This window comes from Trichechus manatus, unplaced genomic scaffold (assembly GCF_000243295.1).
Source record: "Trichechus manatus latirostris isolate Lorelei unplaced genomic scaffold, TriManLat1.0 scaffold00001, whole genome shotgun sequence".
Lineage (NCBI taxonomy): Eukaryota > Metazoa > Chordata > Mammalia > Sirenia > Trichechidae > Trichechus > Trichechus manatus.
This window is the reverse complement of record NW_004443937.1, coordinates 10716445-10740690: the sequence shown is the minus strand read 5'-3', so window position 1 is coordinate 10740690 and position 24246 is coordinate 10716445. Positions and strand designations below refer to the sequence as shown.

The window sequence follows — 24246 nt, the reverse complement described above, 5'->3', positions numbered from 1 at the left end:
TAAGTGCTTGTTGAATGAATGAGCAGGTGAGTATGAGACCAGCCTTAGAAACCCTATGGGGTAGTTCTACTCTGTCCTATAGGGTCGCTATGATTCAGAATCGACTCGACAGCAAGTGGGTTTGGTTTGTTTTTTTATGGGTGCCTTAAAGGGTGGTATTGTTACATTCATTTTACCAACAAGTAAACTGAGGTTCAGAATTACTTGCCCAAGGTCCCCAGCTAGTAAGTGGAAAAGTCAGGTTTCCACCTAGTTCTGGATTGTCTTCCTTCTGCCCTACCTCAGTGGGAGGAGCAGGAAGTAGAGGTCAGGAGGGTGTGTGCATTTAAGTCTGGAGATCTTATGTACTTTCTTGTGGCTTTATTAAAAATAATCTGGAATCAAGGTGGTGCACTAAAATTTGGTAACAGCCACCATTGAGCTATTCTCCTCCTGAATTAAAGTGATTCATGAACACTGGGTACACCAGCTGCAGGACCATAAGGTCTACACCGGAGCCCAGCACCAACTCCCATCCTGTCATTGTATCAGAGTTTGGGCTGGTCTCACACTCAACACTTGGCTCAACTGGAAACCAAGGTAGTCTTCAAACATCAAGGTTGAAGTCATTTCCTAAAAGAACCTCTTGAAACTCAGGCAAGATGTTATGTTGGGGTTGTTAGCTGCCGTTGAGTCGGCCCTTGACTCATGGTGATCCCACCCGCAATGAAACGAAATGCTGTCTGGTCTGGTGCCATCCCCATGACCAGTTGTGGATCAGATGGTTGTGATCCATAAGGTATTCACTGGTTGATTTTCAGAAGTAGATCGCCAGGCCTTTCTTCCTAATCTTAGTCTGGAAGCTCTGCTGAAACCTGTTCAGCATCACAGCAACATGCAAGCTTCCACTGACAGGCGGATGTTGCCTGTGTATAAGGCGTATTGGCTGGGAATTGAACTTTGGTCTCCTGCCTGGAAGGCAAGAATTCTACCCCTGACATTTCTTTCCTGGGTCACAGACCCTTCTCTTAAGCCATTCCTCACTGGTTTCTTTTTCTTTTCTTCCTTCCTTCTTTCCTTCCCAATCAATTATACCTCCCCCATCTGCTGAAAAACTCTTTCTTTAAACAGCCTAGGTCCACAGGGCCCCAGAGAGAAAGCAAGTACTAGTCATGTTCTGCCACCACGATGAAACAGGAGCTGACAGCATTTCAGACACAGGAAGAGAGAATGCAGGTAGAGACCAGAGAGGCCAGGCTCCACATAGCTCACTTGCACTGGCCGTGAGAGATGCTCTGGCAGGTCCCTTCCCCTCTCATTGTCTCAGATGCATCACTGAGACAAGGATCTGGATAGTGCCTATCATGTCCTTTATCCCCGGGGCAGGGAGGGAGGGTGGAGTGGCTTAAACGCGGTAATACACTTAGAGGGCCATACTCAGGGCCAAGGTACACAGTAGGAGCTTAGTAGTTACAAGTGTCCTCTCTTCTCCTTCTGTACCCAGCATGATGGAAAAGGAACTTCAGACAAAACACTTCCAGTTCAGTAAATATCACTGCTTCCCATTAATGTTAATATACAAATACTCTTGTGGCTGGTTTTACATACAAATATTTTTACTCTAATAATCAGGAATGGATGATATTAGATCACAGCTAATTGGTACTTACTAAGCCCAATTGCTACTGCTATTACTACTACTGCTAACACTATGATTATTATTCCCACTTTACAAAGAAAGTGAAATGCAGAGAGATTTAAGTAAGGAGCCCAAAGCTAATAAGTAGAAGAGACAGGATTCAAATTCCCGCTGTCTGGCCCCAAAGCCCAGGTGTTTCGTCCCCACACCTACCACAATACTCTTAAATAGCACTTCAGGAAGCATGTATACAAGCAGTACTTCTACCCTCAGCCCTTGCTTTCAGCATTATGTTCAGATTACATATTATCAGAAGCATTAACTTGTCCTTCTGGGGCAGGCGCCCTGGGCAAGCGGGCACCTCTGTGTTAATGACTTAGGGCAGACAGCTTCTTGCAGGGAGGAGAGAGGGGCCTTGGGTTCTTATCCTCAGGCCTCCATCTCTTAAATTTCATTGGTAGTAGAGAAGCACTTCAGGCTACTTCAGGGATGGAGGCCTGGTTCATCCTTCAGGGATAGTTACGAAGTGGAGCTGGGAAAACTGGACTTTGGCAAATAACCCCTCCATACTTGAGCAGCTTGGAAAATGAAATCCTAATGTGTGTCAATTTTTCTTCTTTTACTTAAACATATTTCCTATATTTTCAATAAACACAGATGACTTTTGTAATAAGAAAATGAAATGTCCACTGGAAAACCCACTTATCATAAAAGGGAGCTGACATGAAAGGCAAACTGAATGTCCATGTTTCTGAACCTGGGAACGTATATTCTTCAACAGACAGGACAAACAGGAAAGTAAGAAGAATGCTAATGTACAGGGAAATACTGGCAGGAAGAGACCTAACTGATTGCAGAGTTATCTCTAAGGGGGTGGATTGGGGGGAAACATTTATATAGCGTATATAATCATATGTGTATATATATATATACACCCACTCCTCACTTATCAACGTGGTAAGATTCCAAAGACCAGGTCATTATGCTAAATCAGTGTTATGCAAGGGGGCCGCCCCATCTTCGATGCTGGGGTCCCTCCTCCCTCACTCACTACCCACTGCCTCCTGCTGCCCACCCCAGGCAGGGTCCTCACTCATCCTCTGTTCGCCATAGCCACACAGAGCCTCCTTCCCGATTCCTCCCTTCCCTCCTCCCACCACCAACCTCCTTGGCACATTTGGGCCCTCACCCGGCCTCCCACTGTCTACCCAAGACCTCGCATCATCCAGCCATCGCCCCAAACCCTCTGTGGCCAGACTTAGACATTGCAGATGAACAGGAGAAGGCATCCTGTGGCCCATTGGCCCATCCCTCTCGTGACCCGGTAGTCGCCACCAGGGCCTCCGGTATATCATTAGGGTGGCCCACAGAGGGCACCCCAGGTCAGCTGCAGCCCCACGTGGGATCTGGACCATCAGAGGAGGTGCTGCCTGAGAATTTTTTAAAAGTTGTCGTAAATGCGAAATGTTGCATAACAAGATAGTCTACAAATTAAGAGTAAAAACCAAAAGTCAAATAAATCCACCGCTGCTGAGTTGATGCCGACTCACAGCAACCCTATAGGACAGAGTAGAACTTCATCATCCGGTTTCCAAGGCTATAAATCTTTATGGGAGCAGACTGCCACATCTTTTCTAAGGAGCAACTGGTGGGTTTGAACCACTGACCTTTTGGTTAGAAGCCTAGTGCTTTAACCACTGAGCGACCAGGGCTTGCTTAAGTGAGGAATAGGTGTGTGTATGCAAATGCACATGCACGCGCGCGCGCGCACACACACACACACACACACGCACACACACCCCTGGTGGCACAGTTGTTAAGTGGCTGCTAACCATAAAGTCGGCAGTTCGAATTCATCAGCTGCTCCTTGGAAACCCTATGGGGCAGTATGGAGCAGTTCTACTCTGTCCTATAAGGTCACTATAAGCCAGAATCAACTCAACGGCAACAGGTATACATACATATATGTATGCGTGTGTGTGTGTGTATATATACATGTATATATATTATGTTCATAGATCTGTTGTATTTCAATTGCTTACAACAATATCCACTATTTTTGCAATCAGTTAAATATGAAACAGACTACAAAGGGCAGCAACATCCTGCTCTGAAAACAAAGTGCTGATTTGGGTCTGCTCTGGTAAATCTCCGGAGAGTTCTAAAGGGCCACCCAGACCTGTTCCATCCATCTGAGTCTCTGGGGTGGCAGAAATGTGAACTGTCCTCACAACAGGACCTTCTCCCTGTTCTCAGTAACCGGAATCAGGGGCTCCAAGCTCTTCACTGGTGGGGAGGAGACAGCAGGAAGAGCCTCTCTCTGACTGATGGGCCCCTCAGTTCAGCAGCAGTTTCTGGGAAAACTGGGGGTGGGGGGGTACAGCTTCCCCAGAGCAGGGCTTTAGGAGAAACTGGGGGCTGCCAGGAGGTGGCAGGAGTCTAATGCCCGGGTTTGAGCTCTGGGTATATGGCTGGGCAATCCCTCAGCTTCTCTAAGATTATTATTTTATTAATGGCAAAACAGAAATTTTCCTTCTGCTCATCTCACAGGGCTGTTTTAAAAATCAGATGAGATAATGTTAACAAGGAGTCCCTGGGTGGTACAAACGGTTAAGCACTCGAGTACTAGCCCAAAGATTGGCAGTTCCAACCCACTCAGAGGGGCCTCAAAAAAAGGGGCTGCTTTTCTGAAAGGTCACAGCCTTGAAAACTCACGGAGCAGTTCTACTCTGCACACACAGGGTCGCCATAAGTCAGAAATCGCCTCAACGGCAACTAACAACAACAATGCTAACAAAAATGATTAAAAGAAAAAAATTATTTATAAGCAGCACCAGGGGTTGTGCAACATGATTGACGTAATTGGTGTCACTGAATTGTACAGGTGAAAAATACTGAATTGGCAAATGTTGTGTTACACAACCATTTAAAAAAAAAAAAGGCTGTACTAGGGCTGTGAGTGGAAGTTGTCACACAAACGGCAGGCATCATTACAATAAATTATAGCTTATTCAATAACCCCCTGACTCCCATTTTTTTTCCATCAAATAATCATGTTGCTAGTTTTAATTTTTGTTTAATTCAAACAGCATAAAAGTATATAAAGCAAAAAGTAAAACTCTCTTTTCCCACTCCCTCACTTTTCTCCCATTCCCACTTCTGGGTGATAACCATTATTGACAGTTTCTTCTATATTTCTTGTATATCCTTCCAGAAATTCCTATGAGTATAAAAGGCATATACATATATTCTTTATATATAGGGTATTACATACAACATTCTACACCTCCTCTTTTTCTACTTAATTTTATCTTAGAGATCACTTCCATATCAACACATTTTCTACCTCATTCATTTTTAGCAGCTATTACAGGAATGTACCAGCATCATATTTAAAAACATTTTGAGCGTTTATTTTTTTACTATCACAAACAATGCTGCCATAGGCTTCCTTTACATAAGTAGTGTGACCATGCCTGTAGAAAACAGTTTCAGAAGTGGAATTTTGAGGACAAAGCATATGTACAGTTCAAGAGTGAAGGGTTATTGTTAAACTGGCTTCTGCCCCTATCTAAAAGCCTTGAGCATTCAGGTCAAGTCAGAGCCTCCACCTGCCTCTATCAGGAAAAGCCCAGCAAGGATGTGTAAAGTCAGAAGGCATCTTAAAGCAAGTGGGCAGTTGTGGAACCGATAATGGATCACAGAGACAGATCTCTTGTTCGCCTCCATGCATGGCATGCATGACCTCACAGAACTAACCATCCTCCTCCAAGATGGCTTCTGCCCCTTCATTCTCCAATAGGTGAGAGGCATCATTTTCCACCCAGCCTCCCCTCGCCCCAGGCAGCAACCTCAGCATCACCCACAGCAAGTGCCTCCTCCCTGCCCCCTGCCCCACCTGGGGGGCCTGGCTTATTCCCAGACCCGATCACATTACTGCATAGAGAGAACCTTTGAAGGCACCTACAGGACCATTTCAAACCCTTCAGGAAAGCCTGAGGTCCTTCATGTTCTCTGTTCCAGACTCCCCAGTGCCCTGCTATTCCACCAGCATGCCAAGCAGCCTCCCACCCACCGCAGGGTCCCTGCCCCAGCAGCTCCCTTGGCCTGCGGAGCTCATCCCCCCGCATCTACACAGTTTGGTCCCTGTCTTCTCTCAGGTCTCTGCTCCATGCCACCTCCTCAGAGAGGCCCTCCCTGACCACCTGACACTCTCCAACCCCTTATGAGTACCAGTTGCCCTGGAGTTGATCCCGACTCATGGTGACCCCATGTGTGTCAGAGTAGAACTGTGGTCTATAAGGTTTTCAGTGGCTGATTTTTCAGAAGTAGATTGCTAGGCCTTTCTTCCAAGGTACCTCTGGGTAGACCAGAACCTCCAGACTTTCAGTTAGCAGGGGAGTGTGTTAACCATTTCTACTATTCAGGGACTCCCTCTAATCCCTTATCCTGCTTTATTTTCCTTCAGAAAACTGATCCCAACAACTTCATACTGACTTGGTCATTTGGGCTGTCAGCTCCATGACAGCAAGTCTTTGTTTTGTTCACACTGCATCCCAGAACTGACAATAATTCCAGACATGTACTATGTGCTCAATAAAGACTTGCAACTGACCAGATGCTCTGGCCTCTGCCCACCTCCTTGGCAAAGCCCCCGTCTTTCCCTAGGCTCCTGATGCACAGCAGCACAGATAAAACCTACCAACCTCAACACGCAACTTCAGGTCTCTCTACCTGGTATGCCGTTCACTCACCCCACAGCCAACCTCACGAACTCCTACTCATCCTTCAAAACCCAGCTAAAGCATCACCAACTCCATGAAGCCTTCCTCCAGGGCATCCAGGCTTCCTCATCTTGGCTCTGTGAAAGCATCCTCCAGACATCAGTTACTTTGTATTTCAAAAACTCTTTTTTTCCTCCCTTTTTTTTTTTTTCTTTCTTTTTACTTCCCAGCTTCCCCTACCAGGTTGTGTGCTTCTTCAGAGAGGGACAGGGTTCTCCTCATCTTTCTGGCTACTGAAAAAATACCCAGTACCCAGTAGGTGCTCAGAAAATGTCAAAAGAACAAATAAAGAAAATGCACTAAGAAAGTTTACCATGTCCACCTTGAGAGGTACACGAGGCCTGGCCGATGAGTCTTCTCTACAGAGTGTTGAAAATAATCTACATAGACCTTTAAAGATTTGGATAAAGTTCTCCTTGTAAAAACAGCTGCCATTTATTGAGCACTTACCATGTGCCAGGCATTGTGCTAAGTGCTCCTCAGGCATCTTATCAGTGATGCTCCCCACAACCCTAAGAGGTGGGTGCTAGTCCATCTCACTTTCAGAGGGGCAAACCAAGGCTCAAAGGGGCTGTATAAATTGCCCAGGGTTGTGCAGTCAGGACGTAAAGGAAGCAACGACTTAAACTGGGCTCCAGAACTTGCCCAATCAAGTCTACGCTATAGCTGTGTGTAGGGTGACATATTGAGGAAGATGGGGGAAACCCAAAGTAGTAGAATTAGATGGTGACCACACAGTGCTCAGTCGTGACTTAGGGAAAGAGTTTGGGAGAATTCTGATCCTGAAGTTAGAGCCACAAAGGGTACTTCAGGCAAAAAGGCCGACTCTGTGCCAGCCTCAGCAGCCTAGGCTCAGCCATGAATCTGTCCCTGCAGAGAGAAGGGCCGGCCAGGACACCATGCCTCAAGTAACAGGACCTAACTCATGTACCCCAACCATAACTCATCAAAGAGTTTAGTATGCACTACCTCATTTAACCTGCACAGCAAACAGAAGAATTGGTGGGGCAGGAAATGGATGGGAGACTCGGTCTTGAACATTCTATTTACACATTTGAACCTTCCCTAAGAGCCTACTATGTGCTGGGTTTGGTGCACAAGGATTTTTGTTTAATCCTCATCTTAGCCTTGTAGGTGGGTACTACCATCATTTCCAATTGACAGATGAGGACACTGAACTCCAAGGGTTTAAAAAGCATTCATTCATTCTTTCATTTCAACAAGTTTTTACTGAACACCTAGAATGTGCTGGCAAAACAACAGTGAATAAAGCAGACAAAGCGCTCGCCAGTGTGGGGCTTATATTCAGTGGAAGGAGAAAGAGAATAAGTGAACAAACAATGATTTAAGGATTTCAGATAGGGATATGTACTATATAGACAATAACAAAAAGTGATGGGCTAAAGAGTGATGGGATGGTCAGGGAGGGCTTCACAAATGACATCTGAAGTAAGACTCAATGAGAAAACATTCAAGGATCTGAAGAGGAATCTTCCTGGCAAAAAGCCTGAGACCGGGACGAGCTCAGTCCATCTGCAGGACAGAAAGAAGGCTGGGGGACATGGACAGAGGAGAAGACAAGGTCTGAGGGGAAGTAGGGATGTGCCCAGTCCCACAGCAAGAACCAGGGTTCTTGCCCTACCTCCTCTGATCCCAAATTTCATGTCCAAAGAAAATCAATTAAAGTGTCCACGTGCTGAAAAGAACTGCCCCAATGAATACACCAGAAAGAGAAAGCCTCATCCATCTGAAAAAAATATGGAACTGAACATTCTTAGAGCTTAGCTCAGGGCCTGGCACATGGTACATCTCAACAAATGTTTATTCGAAGGACATAATACGAAAGCTATTTAGATGGTATACAGAGTGCTCATGGACTTGCTTGCAAAACCCTGGGTTAATGGGGCTTGAGAAAGCCACATCTCATGTCACAATGTTGGTTACACACTTAACATCACTCAATATCACCAGAGGAGACAAGCTCAAAATTTAGAACTGCAAACATATTTAGATAAATGAGCAGATGCCAGATGCATAATGAGTTACTAAGGGAAACCAGGGTGCCTAATTCTAAAATCTGACATCAAGAAGACAATCTGCCTCTGCCCCATAGGCTCTGGGGGGTCCCCAGCCAGAGGCAGAATCCAGGACTGATCCATAGCCTAAGCTTGTCTCACTGGCTAAGCCAGTACTTTTAATTATACCCTGAAAAGAGGAATGAACCTTAAAAATGGGGAGGTGGGTTGGGCCAGGTCCCCATGGCCAAAGTGAAGTCATAATCACTTTTATGGGAATTTGTGTGTATGTTTCACATCTGCTTCTAGACTAGAACTACGTCTTACGCTCATGCCTCCCCAAAAGACTACACAGTGTTAGTCTTATGTGCACCAGGAACTCAAATGTCGAATGAATGAGCAAACAGTTGAGGCAGTCTACTTGGATGGAGCAACATGGCTCTGACAAGGTCTCTGGAGTTGGAGTCAGTGAGAAAAGACAACAGGAGCACACGGAAGACGTGAACTGAGACAGGACATTGGTGAACCAAGCCACACAAGGAAACAAGAACTGGATAAGAAACATTTTCAAAGAAACCTGATCCTCCAGTACTTGAAGGGCTGCCACATGGAAAATAATTAGGTATGTTCTATCTAAAGTCCCAGAAGTCAACTTGCAGCTGAAGTCAACTTGCAGCTGAATTTAAGGAAGAGCTTCCTCCCAGCAAAGTGTTTCCCAGGCTGTGTCTAATGGAATGCCAGCATTCAAGGGGCGGGGGACATAGGGAGATTCCAAATGATTTCATAGGAAAAGAAGTTTGGGAATTTGGGTTAATCAAAGGTAAATGAACGTCCTCACTGAAGAACATAGCTTCCTGCCCTCCCCAAACTTATGTGGTCCTACAGATTTTCATAGGATGCTGTGAACATCTCCCACAGCCTCTCTGTTCCAAACTCACCACTGGGGAAATGATGAAGCAGAGCTCTCTGACAATCACATCTTATGCAGGGGTGAGAAATGCACCAGCATTTGAGTCCTTTCAGGATGCAGAACTCACCTCTGCACAGATGATACAGGTGTAATCTGGATAGAAAACTAGAACCATGGGTTCATTCTGCCAGACTTTCATCTTGAATGACCAAGCAGCTGGCAAAAAGATCCAGCTACATATGAGGATGTAGACAAGCTGTGCCTCCTGTCACTTGGGGTCCAAATGAGTGGGTGATGCGGATATTGTAATTGGATTCAGGAAGTGATCAATGCTGTTGGGTGGGGAGTTTTGTGGCAGCATGGGTTCTCACCAGAGCCCATTTGGACTCTTCTCATATAGTACTTTCTAGAAAATATGTTCTTCCTTCCTTAAGGCCATCTATCCACTCTATAAATATTGATTGAGGGCCTTCCATACGCCTAGCGGCAGTGAGTAAAGACCAAGCAGGGTGCTCCTTCATGACTGCCAATTGGGGAATACAATGAATACATTACACAAATAATTAAGATTTTCTATATATGTTACAAAAGAAAAGAATGGTAAAACACAACAAGAAGTTACAAAGAGATCTTATCCAGTCTGGGGTCTCGGGGTGGGTTCTCCGAGAAATCAGAGATCATGTTTTGCAGACCCTCAAATGTCCAGGTCAAAAACAGGTTTCTGTGACAATTCCCCAGGAAAACTATAGTCCAGTGGGGTTGGGAAGGGCCACAGAGGCCTACTCTGACCCCTTCCGCCCACACAGAAGCCTCCTCTCTAGCACATAGCTGATGGCTGCTGTGTTTGAGATTATGGCTCAGTAGGTCTGGGGTAGGGCCTGAGAATTTGCATTTCTAACAAGGTGATGCTAATGCACATTTGAGTAGCACTACTCTATAAGATATTTTAAAAGACCTAAATAATGAAAAGCTATACCATGTTCATGAACATAGAGGCTCAATAGTAAAAACATCAATTTTCCTCAAATTAAACTATAAGTTCAATATGCATTCATGTACTTCATGATCCAGCAATTCTTCTCTTATGTACAGCCCAGAAGCCCTCATTCATGCACACAGGGAAGCACAAACAAGACATTCACTCAATATGCTTAATAATAGTGGAAAAAGAGAGACAATCTAAACGCCCATCAAGAGAAGAATGGATAAATACAATGTAATCTATTCATACAATAAAATACTATACAGCAAGAAAAAAAATGAATGAAACAAAGCTACATGTATTAATATAGTTACATCTCAAGGCCAATATTGAGCAGCAAAACAAAGTTGCAAAAAATGTAAGCGATGGATACCATTAATAAAAAATTTAAAAACATGCAAGACCTAGGTACTATTTGGGGCACATGCATACATAGAACAAGTAGAAAGATGTGCATGAGAATAATAAATCTAAATCAAGCATAATAACCTCTAGAGAGGAAAGGAGAGGAAACCTATCTGGGAAAAGAATAAAAATTAGTCACACCACCACTGCCCTCCCTACTACTAATAATTAGTATCAGGGTCGGGGAGGCTTCTTCAATTAAGCTGGGCTTCTGCAGACTGACAAGCCTCAGAAAGCACTTAGTCTCTGGACCCACATAGAAATCTGCCTTCAATACCTGGGGTAACAGACCTTCCTACCTCTACTACCAAAACCAAACTCATTGTTGTCAAGTCGATTCCATCTCATGATGACCTCATGCACAACTATCTATATAAAGCCTCATTGGTTCAAAAGAATTCTCCCCTTCCATGTGGGGAGACCCAGATTCAATGGCCAGCCAGTGCACCTCATGCACAGCCACTGCCCATCTGTCAGTGGAGACTTGCGTGTTACTACGATGCTGAACAGGTTTCAGCGGAGCTTCCAGACTAAGAGAAACTAGGAAGAAAGGCCTGGTGATCTATTTCTGAAAATCAACCAGTGAAAACTGTCTGGATCACAATGGTCTGATCCACTATTATCATGGGGATGGCGCAGGACCAGGCAGTATTGTCTTCCATTGTGCATGGGGTCGCCACGAGTCAGGAGCCAACTCGATGGCAACAACACCCATTGACCAACCTCTGCTTCCAGAGCCATCGAGTTGATCTACTTTCTTTCCACTGACAACACTTCAGCTACAAAAAGAAAGCTAACCTGTCCCACCCAGAGACTTCTGAGTTCCAGGCTAAATATACTCAGCTTACTGCAAAAATGTTATACCCTCTCCTTTGTTAAAAAGGGAATTTTTTAGATGTCCATCATTTTACCCAGCACCTCCCACTCTAATAAGCAAAGAGGCCTGCTGACATGTCATCAGAGAACAAGAACGTATTTCTCTCAGCTACTCTTTGGGGAAACCTCTAAACATCTCTCTTGCTCTGAGGCAGTCAGATTCCCACATAAGCCCGGGAGTGCGGGCCGGAGGAAGGGTCGGGTGTTTTCCAGGGGCCTGGGCATGCCACCCAAGCAGAACCAGGACAGAACCCCTGCAGGCCAAGGGGAGACAAGCTCTTTTGCACTTACTCCCAAAACTCCATGACTGGGGAGGTAGCATTCTGCAGAGACATGTGGCTGTAGTTGCTCACATTCAGTTTCTGGAAATCCACACAGTGCTCTACAGTGGAAACAAGACAAGAAAGACAAGAAAATATTAACCTCGCCAGGGCTGAATCTTGGAAAACATTCAGGGCTGATGGTGCAACCAGCCCTTTTTACCTAGCCGCTCCAAGTAAATATACCTCAAAGGACCCCGTGGGGAAAATCAATCATCTACCCACAGCTGAAGAGAGAAGACAGTTCAAGGAAGAGGCTTAGTCTGATTTTGAACAGGAGGAAATGTTTTCGGGGGCAGGGAGCCTTCTCTCTCCCATTCCCACCCACTATGCCCTATTAAACTCTCTCCTCCCTCCTTGTTCCCGAATGAACTCCTTTTCTTTTTCCACTTCCTTTCCACTTTCCATTTACCTGTCCTGCTCAGTGTCCCTAGGGGTGGTGGGGCACTAAAGGTTATGGTGTGCCCTGGGACAGCAATGCAGTGGAGGCTCAGTCTCCCTTTATGTAGAAAGGACATGGTGATTGAATGAAATGACCTGAGCCTATATAAGTAAAGGATCCCTGGTTTCTTCATTATTCCCTTACTCAATCCAATCCATCAGAAAGGATTTATTGAACACCTTCATGAAACCTGATGACCACGCAGATTTGAATCGCAAATAAAAACATCCAAGAGTTCATCCTTCCAGGCCCAGATCAGCCCATTAACCCCTCCTCCAGGAAGCCCTCCCTGATCTCCCTCCCCTGAATATTAAGAAAGTTATCATTGAAAGGACCTCCAAGAGATCACCTTCTCCAACCCCTTTATTTTGAAGAAAGGAATCTAAGGTTCAGAAATAGTCAAGGGATCCCCACCTACACTATAAAGTCATCCCTCCTCTATAAAGTCACGTAGCCAGTTAGGAAAAGAACTGGGAATAAAGACAAGCCAGCGCTCCATCTCCTTTGCCACAGTTATTCCTTCTTGCCCCACACCCTTACCATGCTGGTCCTACCTGCTGCCATGGGACCCAGGACCCAGGCCTCTTTACTGCACCCCTCTGCTTACTGATCTTCCTCGGCCACCATCCTACAAGCTCCCTGAGGGTGGGGACTCCCACGCCCATTCAGGGCCATCGCGGCGCCCAGCATAGGGGCTGGACTAGTCAGTGCTCGGCCTCCCTCCACACTTCTCTCTTCTCACGTGTGAGAGCCCCCCAAACTGGAGCTGCAGTCCCTGGGGGCAGGAACCACCTCCTATATGGGATGCTTTGTACTTTGCAAGTGCTCACACACATTTGTGGTTGTTGTTAGGTGCCGTCCAGTCGATCAGGACTCATAGTGACCCCATGTGACAGAGTAGAACTGCCCCATAGGGTGTCCAAGGCTGTAATCTTTATAGAAGCAGACTGCCACATCTTTCTCCCATGGAGCAGCTGGTGGGTTCTAACTACCGACCTCTCCATGAGCAGCTGAGTACTTAATCACTGTACCACCAGGGCTCACATCCTTTAAGAGATGGGGGGAAAGGATTGCTAACCAGCGCAAGAAAGGGGTCTGGAGTCCACTGGGGAGAAGTCCCTCCACTGCCTGCTTCCTCCCCTCTCCCCTTGGCTGGTGGTAAACCTATTCTGAGAAAGTGGTCTGTGGGGCCCACAGACAGCTCTGAGAGAAGTCTGGAAACCTTGAAATTACATGCAAATAGTGTGGGCATGCCCTTGTGCCTTTTTCTGAGGACAGAGCCCTAGCTTTTATCAGGTTGTCTAAGATAGTGGTTCTCAATTTTTTTTTCCCAGAGTAAAAAACTTCTCAGATACCCAAGGTTGACAAGTTATTTTTATTAAAATAATTTTTAAGCCATGTACAAATGAAAAATGAGTGATAAAATCTTTATGATTATAGTATTCATACAACTATAAAACCTGAAGTAAATCTGCAAATTCAATACAAACTACAGGACCAACACAAACAAAATGGACATCTAAGATAATGTTGTTTTGTGAAGTTAAATTGCTTCCCCAACAGAAAAATGGAACTTTGACAGGTAGGAGGCAGTGTCTGTTGAGTTCAGCTTGACTATTTTTCCCGGGGTGGTACAAACAGTTAACGCACTCGGCTGCTAACTGGGCACTCAGCTGCTAACTGGTTGGATTCGAGGTACCTCAAAAGAAAGGCCTGGAGATCTACTTCCCAAAAAATCAGCCATTGAGAACCCTGTGCACAGTTCTACTCTGACACACACAGGATCGCCATGAGTTGGAGTTGACTCAACAGCAACTGGTTGGTTATTCTTCCACAAGCTATTTGAGAATCAATTCTACCACCACTTTTCTCTGGTTACACTTCTGTAAAACCTTCGTTCCTACAGTTTATGTTCTCAATGCTCTTCACTTAGTACCAATGTACCATTTATGAATTAAATCTCTCTGCTGTTTTTCCTTGGCTATCAATATCCTACCTGCCACTGACACAAGCTGAAATTGTAAACGAGTTCAAAGTCAAGCACTGAAACCCCTGACTGTCCTCAGTTATAAGGTAGCTGTGCAGTTGATCCAGCATGTACTTATATTTTTAGGGTATTCTCAAGGTAAATATACAAAATTAAATTATCAAAGAGCCCTCCAAGAATATGTCCTTGAATTTTAGTTTGATAAACATTTCCACGAGGTCCCTGAACAAAGAGAGGTTAAGAATCAGGGCCGTAAAGAGAGACCCACCACTCGTCTGTCAGTTTGTCATAATGTGGTGGCTTGTGTGTTGTTATGATGCTGGAAGAAAGCTATGCCCCCAGTATTTCAAATACCAGCAGGGTCACCCATGGTGGACAGGTTTCAGCAGAGCTTCCATACTAAGACTAGGAAGAAAGGCCTGGTGACTTATTTCTGAAAATTAGCCAATGAAAACCCTATGAGTCACAGGATATTGTCCTATATAGTGCTAGAAGATGAGTTCCCTAGGTTGGAAGGCACTCAAAATACACAGTGGCCACAATAATGGATTCAAGAATACCAATGATCATGAAGATGGCACAGGACTGGGCTGAGTTTTGTTCTGTTGTACACGGGGTCGCCATGAGTCAGAGCCAACTCAATAGCAACTAACAACAGAGAGACAGCCACAAAATGCAGCAGGTGAGGAACAGGGCAAAGTTGTGCAGGACTAGAAGCTAGATCGCAGCATTTTCTAAGTCCAATGCCTGGTACTCTTTCTGCTGGAGACCAACATCCTACCCAGCCTTACTGCATCTCAGCCCTTGGGTTGACAGTCCACTTCTAGGCACAACCTAACTACAGGCTATAACATGCATGATAAATAAGCTACAGCGTGTGTACCTGTTCCAGTCAAAGGCAGCGGTTCCTGGAGTACTGCTGAGAAGGACTCTGAAGCCAAGACTAGACTCCCAAGGAGATAGTCTAGGATCAGCAGACATTACTAATTGCTACAATCAATTAGTAATGTCTGCTGTAAGCATGGCCATTGTGGAATGGGGTTGGGCAGGTATTAACTGTCCCTGATTATAAGACTCAGTCTGGATAGGATGACAAGTAGAAAAACAAGAAGTATATCATAATCAAAAGTAATCTAAAAAATTATCTATCCGGGGGTGAACTCAAACTTCCACCTGGGTTGGGCAGGTAAAGTAAATAAGCAAGATGGGCTGGGTGGGGACTGAGGCCAACAGAAGGACAGATGCCCCATCCAAAGGCAACAGCTGCTTCTCAGCCTCAGCCTATTGCTGCCAAGCAGGTGTGAGTCTGGTCCTGTCAGACCTTCTAATTTTTCATGGAAAGCTGAAGTCTGGATTTTCATGTGAAGTCTTCTGACTTTTTAAACTTGGCAACTGTATACATTTTTTAAATTTGTCATTCACTGGTCTGAGGCCTGATCCAGCCTATAGGCCCGCTGTCTACAGCCCTTGATCTAGTCAAATGCCTTCATTGTACAGAGGAAAATCTGACACTCAGAGAGAAGTGACATAGCTGGAATTGGAGCCCCGAACCCCTGAATCCTCATCTAGTACTTCTTCCTCCCCACCCCCTGCCCCCTCACTCTGCCCTGTGGCTTGGCCTCTGTGGCTGACAAAGAGAGGAAAGAGGGTAGCCGTTCTTCTAACCATGCCAATCCCTGGGCCAAATGCTCAGCTCAGGCTTCAGGACCACAAGTCACAGAATATACCTGGACTGTGCAGAACTGACTCCCCGGTTCAGTGAGGTCACCCCCGGAAACTGGAGGACACATGACAAGAAAGGCCTGAGGCCAGGACTGGTCTTGAGGACAAGGACCAGTAGAGAGACCATCCCTGGGGGCCATACCTGTGTTCCACTCGTGCCCACAGGTAGCCCAGGGGAGCTCAATGGTGAAGCAGTTGCTCAGGTAGAAGATGGCCCACGCAAGGATGATGATGTAGTACACATTTAGATGGGCCTCGATCACCTGCGTTGCATAACCGATGCCTGAATCGACAAAGCAAAGGGAGCAATTTGAGTCTTTCTCCATCTTCTCAAAACAGCCTTAATTGCTTGATATTTCCTGGGCATAAATTTATTTTCTGATGAACTCAACACTTACCTTCAAATAAAGGGCAAACTTTCCTCCAACACGTAATGCCACCTTCACTTGTGAATTGCCCCAGAGCCGTTTCCATGAAAAACACAGGTATTCCACAACAAATAAAAAACACCACGTAAGGAATCAGAAACGCCCCTGCAAGTATGCAAAGTAAGAGAAGTAGGTTAGAGTTGCCCCCATCATGTCATGTTCAGTACAACAAATCTTTAATAAGTGCCTACTACAGGCAAGCCTGGGGGTGCAAACAGTTAAGGAGCTCTGTGGCTAACTGAAAGGCTGGCACTGCTAACTGAAAGGTTGGTGCCTTGGAAGAAAGGCCTGACAATCTGCTTCCAAAAAATCGGCCACTGAAAACCCCATGGAGCACAGTTCTACTCTGACACACATGAGGTCTCCATGAGTTGGAGTCAACTTGATGGCAAGTGGTTGTTTTGTTTGCTTGCTTGTTTGTTTTTCTTACTACAGGTAAAACACAATGTTATCTGAACTTGAGGTCAAGTGCCCACCATGAAGACCAGAGTCAGAGTACATCATCTGGGTTTGTGCTCTCTGCCACCTGCTACCTTAAGGAAGTCGATCTCACATCTCCAAGCCTCAACTTCCTGTTCTGTCAAATGGGGCTTTAATACTTAATACCTGCACCACTTATCTCACTGAATTGTCACAGAGCTAAGAGGATAGTGTGAACATGTTTTATTTGCTCAGTTCTTTAATTTATACATTTCACCTCCAGCACAGGTCAAATCCATTTCTTCCTTGAATGTTGCATCCTTCTTTTTCATTCCAAAGTAACCTCAAGGGGGCCGGCTGAGGATGACCCCTTCGTGAATTCTAGCAGGATGTCCTCTTTTTTACTTTGGAAGTGGCCTGCAAATCTTTTTCTTAAAGAAAAGCATTCTCAGGCAGCTATGCAATGAGCAATGATCAGCACTCGAGGAATTAAGGGCCCTTGGACGCAAGACCCAAGTATGGAGGTGAGTAGTAAGGAGTTTGCAGCAAGAATCTGTCCAGCAAGGCTGGCTTTGAATTAGTGTGAGAAAAGACCACCCTAAGCTTTAGTGCTCCTATCTTGGAACCCAATACCATTGTGCAGGCCCTTCTGTGAAACAAATTAACTAAGGTGAACATGAGCTATTACATCTAGAAAGGGATTTCTCCAAATCCCTCTCTCCTTGCTAATAACAAAGCATAGAAACGCATGCTATTTCCATCATCTGATCTCACAAATGAAGGCTTTAACTGAAATTGCTTTTTGCTAAATGAAGTCACTTTAGCCACAAGGATTAATAGCAACAATTCTGATCAATCCTGATAACAGGGCCATAATATTCAGGTTTTGAAAGGGTCTTAGCTTTTCTGGGCAAGAGACTATTTTAAGGTTTCCATTGGAAAAGAAATAATTTTAAACTATTGTTAAAATCTATGAGAAGAGCTGTGTAGATATTTTTTTAAAGGCAAACAGTTGATAAGCAGATACCCCAACTATATTAGAAGGCAAAAAATATGTGAAAGGGGATAAGAGAGTCTGTTTTCCGAATCTAAACTTAAGTGATTAAAACAAGCTGCAGCAGCACATTCTCTAATACATTGTAATTCACCTGTGAAGCTTCTAGAACCTAACAGATGACACTTTCTGGAAGTTTTTTTTTTTTTTTTTCAGTTTTTTTTAGCCTGTGTATTCTCAAGGTTAGTAATCCTTAAGAAACTCAGTCACACCAAGATATCTGTGTACCCAATGAAGACTCTTGAAAATGTAGAGTAAAAATAAAATGACTCATTTTTAAACTTTACTCACTACAATCTTTTTTAAAAAAAAATCTGTGGCAGAATTTGTAATTAACCCAACATACCCTGTTTTCTGCTTTTAGGAATGCTTTTTGTTTTGGTATAACAATTTTCTCTATTAAAAAAAGATGTTGAAACAATTTTTGAGTGGGGTTACCCTAAAGGTTTTCCATAGGTTTCAAAGTGGATATCACAGCTTATAAAGGCTGAATCTGCAAAGAGGGCAGGATTCACAGCTCAGGGCGTGCATGGGGGACTTTTGGGGTCTCCAATTCCACTCCTTCTCTCCTCTGCCAAGCTACCAACACCAGTGGCCACTTCATTACCAGTGTAGAGCAAGCTTGGAGCAGCCAGTGCCCGCGAGATGAATGTCTCCAAAGAAAGGGCCTGGGCCAAGAAGTACCCTTCTCGCTCTCCCGGCAGCCACTAGCACCGGAAATCTCTGCCAGCCAACTTCTGAGCTACCTTCTTTGAGGCTTGGGATTTGCTGGGGGGATGGGGAGCTATCCCAAGGAGAGGGGGTGGAATATATACAGACTCAAGACTTGCTCTTGAAAAAACTATGCCACTGAAATGGGTTTGACAAGAGCCCTTGCCATGGGCCTGTGACTGTCCTGCTAATATGACAAGTCGGGGGCTCCTCAAGTCTGGGGCCCCTCCTCTGAGCTGGGAGATTTGTGGGTTCCCTGCTACATTTGCCCGTAAACTGACTTCGGGATGTTGTCACTAGAAACGAGCTCTCCCATCACCTTCCCTTACCCCACAATCTCTAAGTAAAATAACCATTAAATCAGTGTTTCTGCTATTTGTTGCAGGTGACTCTGAGGCCAGTACAAGAAACTGCTTGGTGCCAATTCTTCCACCAGAGAGGTCCAAAATATTAGTCCTAGGAAGGGCATGAAGAGCAATTGAAGGACCGAGTGGGAAAGCAAACAGCAATGCCTCAACTAAAAGTTCTCCCTGTGGTCCAATCCCACGGCCTTTGGTATAAGAAGTCCACCTTTGCCACTTATTGTGTCTGCAAAATGGGCATATCACTGCCCACCTGATGAAGGTGACTGTAAGGATTACATGAGATGATGTAGGTAGGGGAAGCTTAGCTTGGTGCCTGGCATTTCAATAAGCACTCAAAACCCGGGCCTACTCTTGATAATTATCACAGAGTCCCTTCCCCTCAGGCAGGTTTCCAGTTAGGAAAGGGAGGCCCAAAGGGATTAAGAAGGACGAAAAGCTAGGAGTCCCGCCTTTCCATCTTCCGTCTGTACCTCATGCTGGGGACAGAACGCACCTGGCAGGCAAGTCCCTGCGCGAAGGCAGGTGGCACACTCAGGTGCGAAGCGGTGCGTGCACCGGTCAGGTGAGTCATGCCCACGGGTGAGCTCACGCACCGAGGGGCCTGGGACCCGGGTTCTCCGTGAAGGTCCCGCTTCACGCAGGCACGGAAGGGGATCTCGCGCTCACCCTCTTGCTCCCCGCCCCCACTCTCCTCCCTGCCGCGTGCCGCCTCACCTCCTCCGTTCTTGTAGCACAGGTAGGGGAAGCGCCACACGTTGCCCAGCCCGACGATCTCCCCGGCCACGCTCAGCATGAACTCCACCTTGTTGTTCCAGTGGCCGCGCTCGTGGACTGCCTTGTCGCGCCTGTCGCGCGCGGACACCGCGCTCCCGCCGCCGCCGCCGCCACCCGGCGCCTCAGGCTCCAGCACCTCCTCGGCAGCCTTCCCATTGCCCAGGGGCAGCGCCTTCTCCGCTGTCATGGCCGCGGTGGCTGCCTCGTGCGCCGGGCCAGCTCTGCGCCGCCGCCCGGGACGGGCTGGCTTTTCAGGAGGCGCAGGCAGGCGGGAGGGGGAGGTAGGGGGTGGAGCTGAGGGACCGGGCCGGGCCAGCGAGGGGACGGGGACAGGGACACGGCGCGGCGGCCCTGGTCCTGAGGGCGCCCACGCCGCACCAGCTGGGCGCGGCCCGGGGAGTCCGCGAGTGGCCAAGCACCTTGCGCGCTCCGAGCACCACCTCTGAGCAGATTCTTCTGCAGGTCTACCCACTGGCCCCTTAAGAGAGGACGAGCCCATTCGGACTAAGACCTAGACAGACTCCAGACACCTAGACCTAGACACACTCCAAACACCAAGCCCTGAAGTTCCACCACTCTCTAATCTCCAATACTCTTGGGCCTAGGTTTCTCATCTGTAATCAGAGAAGTGGGCTCTAGACCAATCTTCTCCAACTTTAATGTGCACACGAATCACCTGGAGATTTGTTAAAATGCAGATCCTGATCCAATAGATCTGGGAGATTCTGCATTTCTAACAAGCTTCCAGGTGATGCCAATGTTGCTAGCATATGAACCATGCTTTGAAGAAAAAGGGAGTAAATAACCTCTTAGTTTCTTCCCAGTACCCAGGGACTATGAGTAGCCCTAGGGCAGCGACCTCCTGCAGGTCTTGATCATCCTCCTATCCAGAGTTCTAAACACAGTGAGTCAGGACAGTGTGATCCTAAGAGCTTCTGCTTAGAGGCAGGCAACGTTGAATCTTGTGCTTCACCTGTATCAGCAGGGTGACTTTGGTCCAGACACCTCACCTCTCTGTGCCTCAGTTTCCTGATCCGTGAACGGGACCACCAACAGCGCCTTTCTCGTATGTGTTTTTGTGAAGGCAGTTCCAGCCCACCCATTGGTGCCTTGGAAGAAAGGCCTGGCGATCTACTTCTGGAAAATCAGCCATTGAAAACTCTATGGAGCACAATTCTACTCTGACACACATTGGGTCTCCATGAGTCGGAGTTGACAGTAACTGGTTTGGTTTTTGGTTAGTGAGAAAATGCTTATGAAGTACTTAGTACATTGGAGTGCTCAATGAACATTAGTGATTATTAGTATTATCATAGGATGTGTGGATACACACACGTATATTTGTGTGCTTTCTTGTTTAATATATCTCCCCGCTCAAATGTAAGAATGATATACACTGTATTGTTCATTTCAATAGCCACAGAGTCTAGCACAAGGCCTGCATGTAGTACGTGCTCGGTAAATATTTGTGGAAAAAGGAAGGAAGGGAAGGGAGGGAGGGAGGAAGGAAGGGAAGGGAGGGAGGGAGGAAGGAAGGAGGAAGGAAGAAATATTAGAGGAGCAAGGAGCCATGGAGATGATTGGATCTCACTCAATCATTTCACCAAAAAAAAAAAAAACAAAAACAAACGCATTGGCTTCAAGTTGATTCCGACTCATAGTGACCCTAAAGGACAGAGTAGAACAGCCTCATTTCACAGCCCTGGAAAAGTCAGCACATGAGCTCTCGATAGTGCAAGCCCCCTGTGCTCCCCATCCGTCCCTTGAGCTCCCTCTGGGGTTCTGTCAGGGAGAGCCTCCCCATCTTGTAGCCTTCAAACAAGCACCCTCAGCTTCTCCTTTCCTTCCGCTCACAAAATCTCAAGGCTCTCCCCGCCTCCATCCCCCTAGACAACTCTTCCTTCCTCTATCTCCCGGCTAGGCCTCTTTCCTCCCCTCCCCCTATCATATTTCTTGAAAGAGTAAGTTTACACGCTGCAGGCTCTGTCTTCACCTCCCACTCAGTGCTCAGCCCACAGCAATCTGGCGCCCACCCCCAGTGCGCCTCAGAAAATGCTGTCTGTGGAGGCCAGGTAGCCCTCTGAATTTGGCAGATCCTATGGTTTCTTTAGGAGCCCTGGTGGTGCAGTGGTTAAAGCGCTCGGCTGGTAACCAAAAGGTCGGTGGTTCGAACTCACCAGCTGCTCCACAGGAGAAAGATGTGGCAGTCTGCTTCTGTGAAGATTACAGCCTTGGAAACTCTACGGGGCAGTCCTACTCTGTCCTATAGGGTCACTATGAGTCAGAACCGATTTGACCGCAGTGGGTGGCTATGGTTCCTTTTCCACCTCCGTTCTGCCCAACCTCTAGGTAATTCTGCACTGTTATTCTCTCCTTTCCTTCTGAAGGTTCCCACTTCTCTGGTTTCCTGGGCACTTCCTGCCTTAGCTGCTGTTTTTCTCGTTTCTCTGGTTCTCCTTTCTCTCCTTTAAATTTGATCTTTCTTGTGTCTGTAACCACCAACTAAATGCTGATGGCTCCCAAATCTCTGTCCCCACATGCTGCCCAGGGTATATTGAAAATAAAGATCCTGCAGAGTGTTGAGGTTAAGAGTAAACTGAATTCAGATAGATACGGATTCAGACCCAGGCTATGCCCCTCTTGGGCTATGTTACCTGTTTGCCTCAGCCTCCTCATTTGTCAAATGGGGGAGAATATTAATATTGACCTCAGGGAGGGAGGTAAGGGTTAAATGTAGCTAAGAGAGTGTTTAGCACAGTGCCTGGCACACAGTAGGTGCTCTGTAACAGTAGCTATTACTTTTATTGAGATGAGGATGATGATGATGGTGGTGGTGGTGGTGGTGGTGGTGTCATTCCCTCACATAAAAACCTTCATTGACCCTTCTTTGCCTACGAGATAAAATCGAATTGCTCACCCTGACATCCCAAATGCTCCTACATTCTGAATGTCCCCGTCTTTTCTTCTAAATTAATGCCATTCCTCACATGCACACACTGAAACTCCATGTTAGTGTTTTCATTTCATTTCAGGTGATCCACAGTGCTGCGTCTAGAATAAGCAGTAAAGGAAGGAGTTCATCTTGACCTTGGCTGTACCTGCACATGGTAGACACACAGCACATAGGAATCAATTTGTTAAATGAACAGCTACATCAAAAGGTAAGAGAAGTATTCCTCAATCTCCTGTTTTCTTCCTTAACTATTGCAACATCAGGCTGTCACTCCAGAATCTGTGTAAACCTTTGGATCTAATTACATTTTCACTTTGTACAGCCGCTCAGCATAATTAGCTCCAGGAATCGACTTCCTCTGAGCAGCTATGATTCTCAGATACCTGCTAGTCGAGTAATACTGAACTGGCGTGAGAGCGCAGGGGCCGGGACTGGGCTCAGCTCTGCACGTGGCACCTCTGTGGCCTGAGGCACATCACTCACCCTCTCTAAGCATTAATGTCCTCATTGCTTTAAAATGAGCATACTTGTCCTTATCTCCCAGGGTGGTCTTCAAGGTGAAATGAGACCCCATGCAGAGAAGAACATTGTTCAAATACTAATACCCCAAACTCACCTCTCAAGTTTAAATGCTTCCTTTTATAAGATTTGGCCAGGTCAATTTCCACCTATTGAAATGTTGTAAGTATATATTTAGAGTCCAACCCCTTGGTTATTTTATGGTTCCTGAAAGGCCTTGATCTTTTTATTCTGTCCTTATCCTGAAGAGCCCACACCCCTCCAGCATTCCAGGACCTCACCTCTGGACCTTTTCCATTTCCTTATGGTGCACTTGAGGAACAATTACCTGAAGAGCACATACCCTGTGTCCACCTAGTGTCTCATCTGTGCCCTAACCTGGATGCTCTCAGATTGGAGCACAGATGAGAATATAGTCCATAGCTCATTTCTAGAGCTGATTCTGACGTTGCATGGCAAAGAGGGGAAGAACATGGACCCTGCAGTCACACTGTCTGCATTCAAAGCCCATCTACTACTTGTATGTCCTTAGGCCAATCACCTCATTCCATTTCTGAGCCTCAGTTTCCTGATCTATACAATGGGTCAAAGTGGACTGATAAACAACATCATGATAAATGGAGAAGTAATTAAAATTGTCAATGAGTTCATTATACTTGGATCAACAATCAATGTCCATGCAAGCAGCAGTCAAGAAGTGAAACGACATATTGCATTGGGCAAATCTGCTGCAAAAGACTTCTTTAAAGTTTTAAAAAGAAAAGATGTCACTTTGAGGACAAGTTGTGCTTGATCCATGATCTTTTCGGTAGCCTCATATGCATGCAAAAGTTGCATAATGAGAGGTCTCCGGCAAGATGGCGGTCTAGGCAGAAGCACCACGCCGTCCCTCCACAACAAAGATCCGAAAAACTAAGCCAAACAGAGAATCAACAATCCTGAAACCCTAGAACATCAAATG

At 46.0% G+C, this 24246-nt stretch overlaps 1 protein-coding gene across 1 annotated transcript in view; it reads right to left on the bottom strand.

The window, feature by feature from the left end:
* SLC6A11 (solute carrier family 6 member 11) overlaps positions 1–20060 on the bottom strand; it is a 187180-nt gene extending 167120 nt beyond the window's left edge. Inside the window, exons 1-4 of the mRNA XM_004368330.1 lie at positions 19754–20060; positions 16460–16594; positions 16204–16344; positions 11882–11972 (exon numbers count right to left, since the gene is read on the bottom strand). Of these exons, the coding sequence (XP_004368387.1) occupies positions 11882–11972; positions 16204–16344; positions 16460–16594; positions 19754–20000 (614 nt within the window). The 5' untranslated portion in view covers positions 20001–20060. The remainder of the gene's footprint in view (positions 1–11881; positions 11973–16203; positions 16345–16459; positions 16595–19753) is intronic.
* Between the last annotated feature and the right edge of the window lie 4186 nt (positions 20061–24246).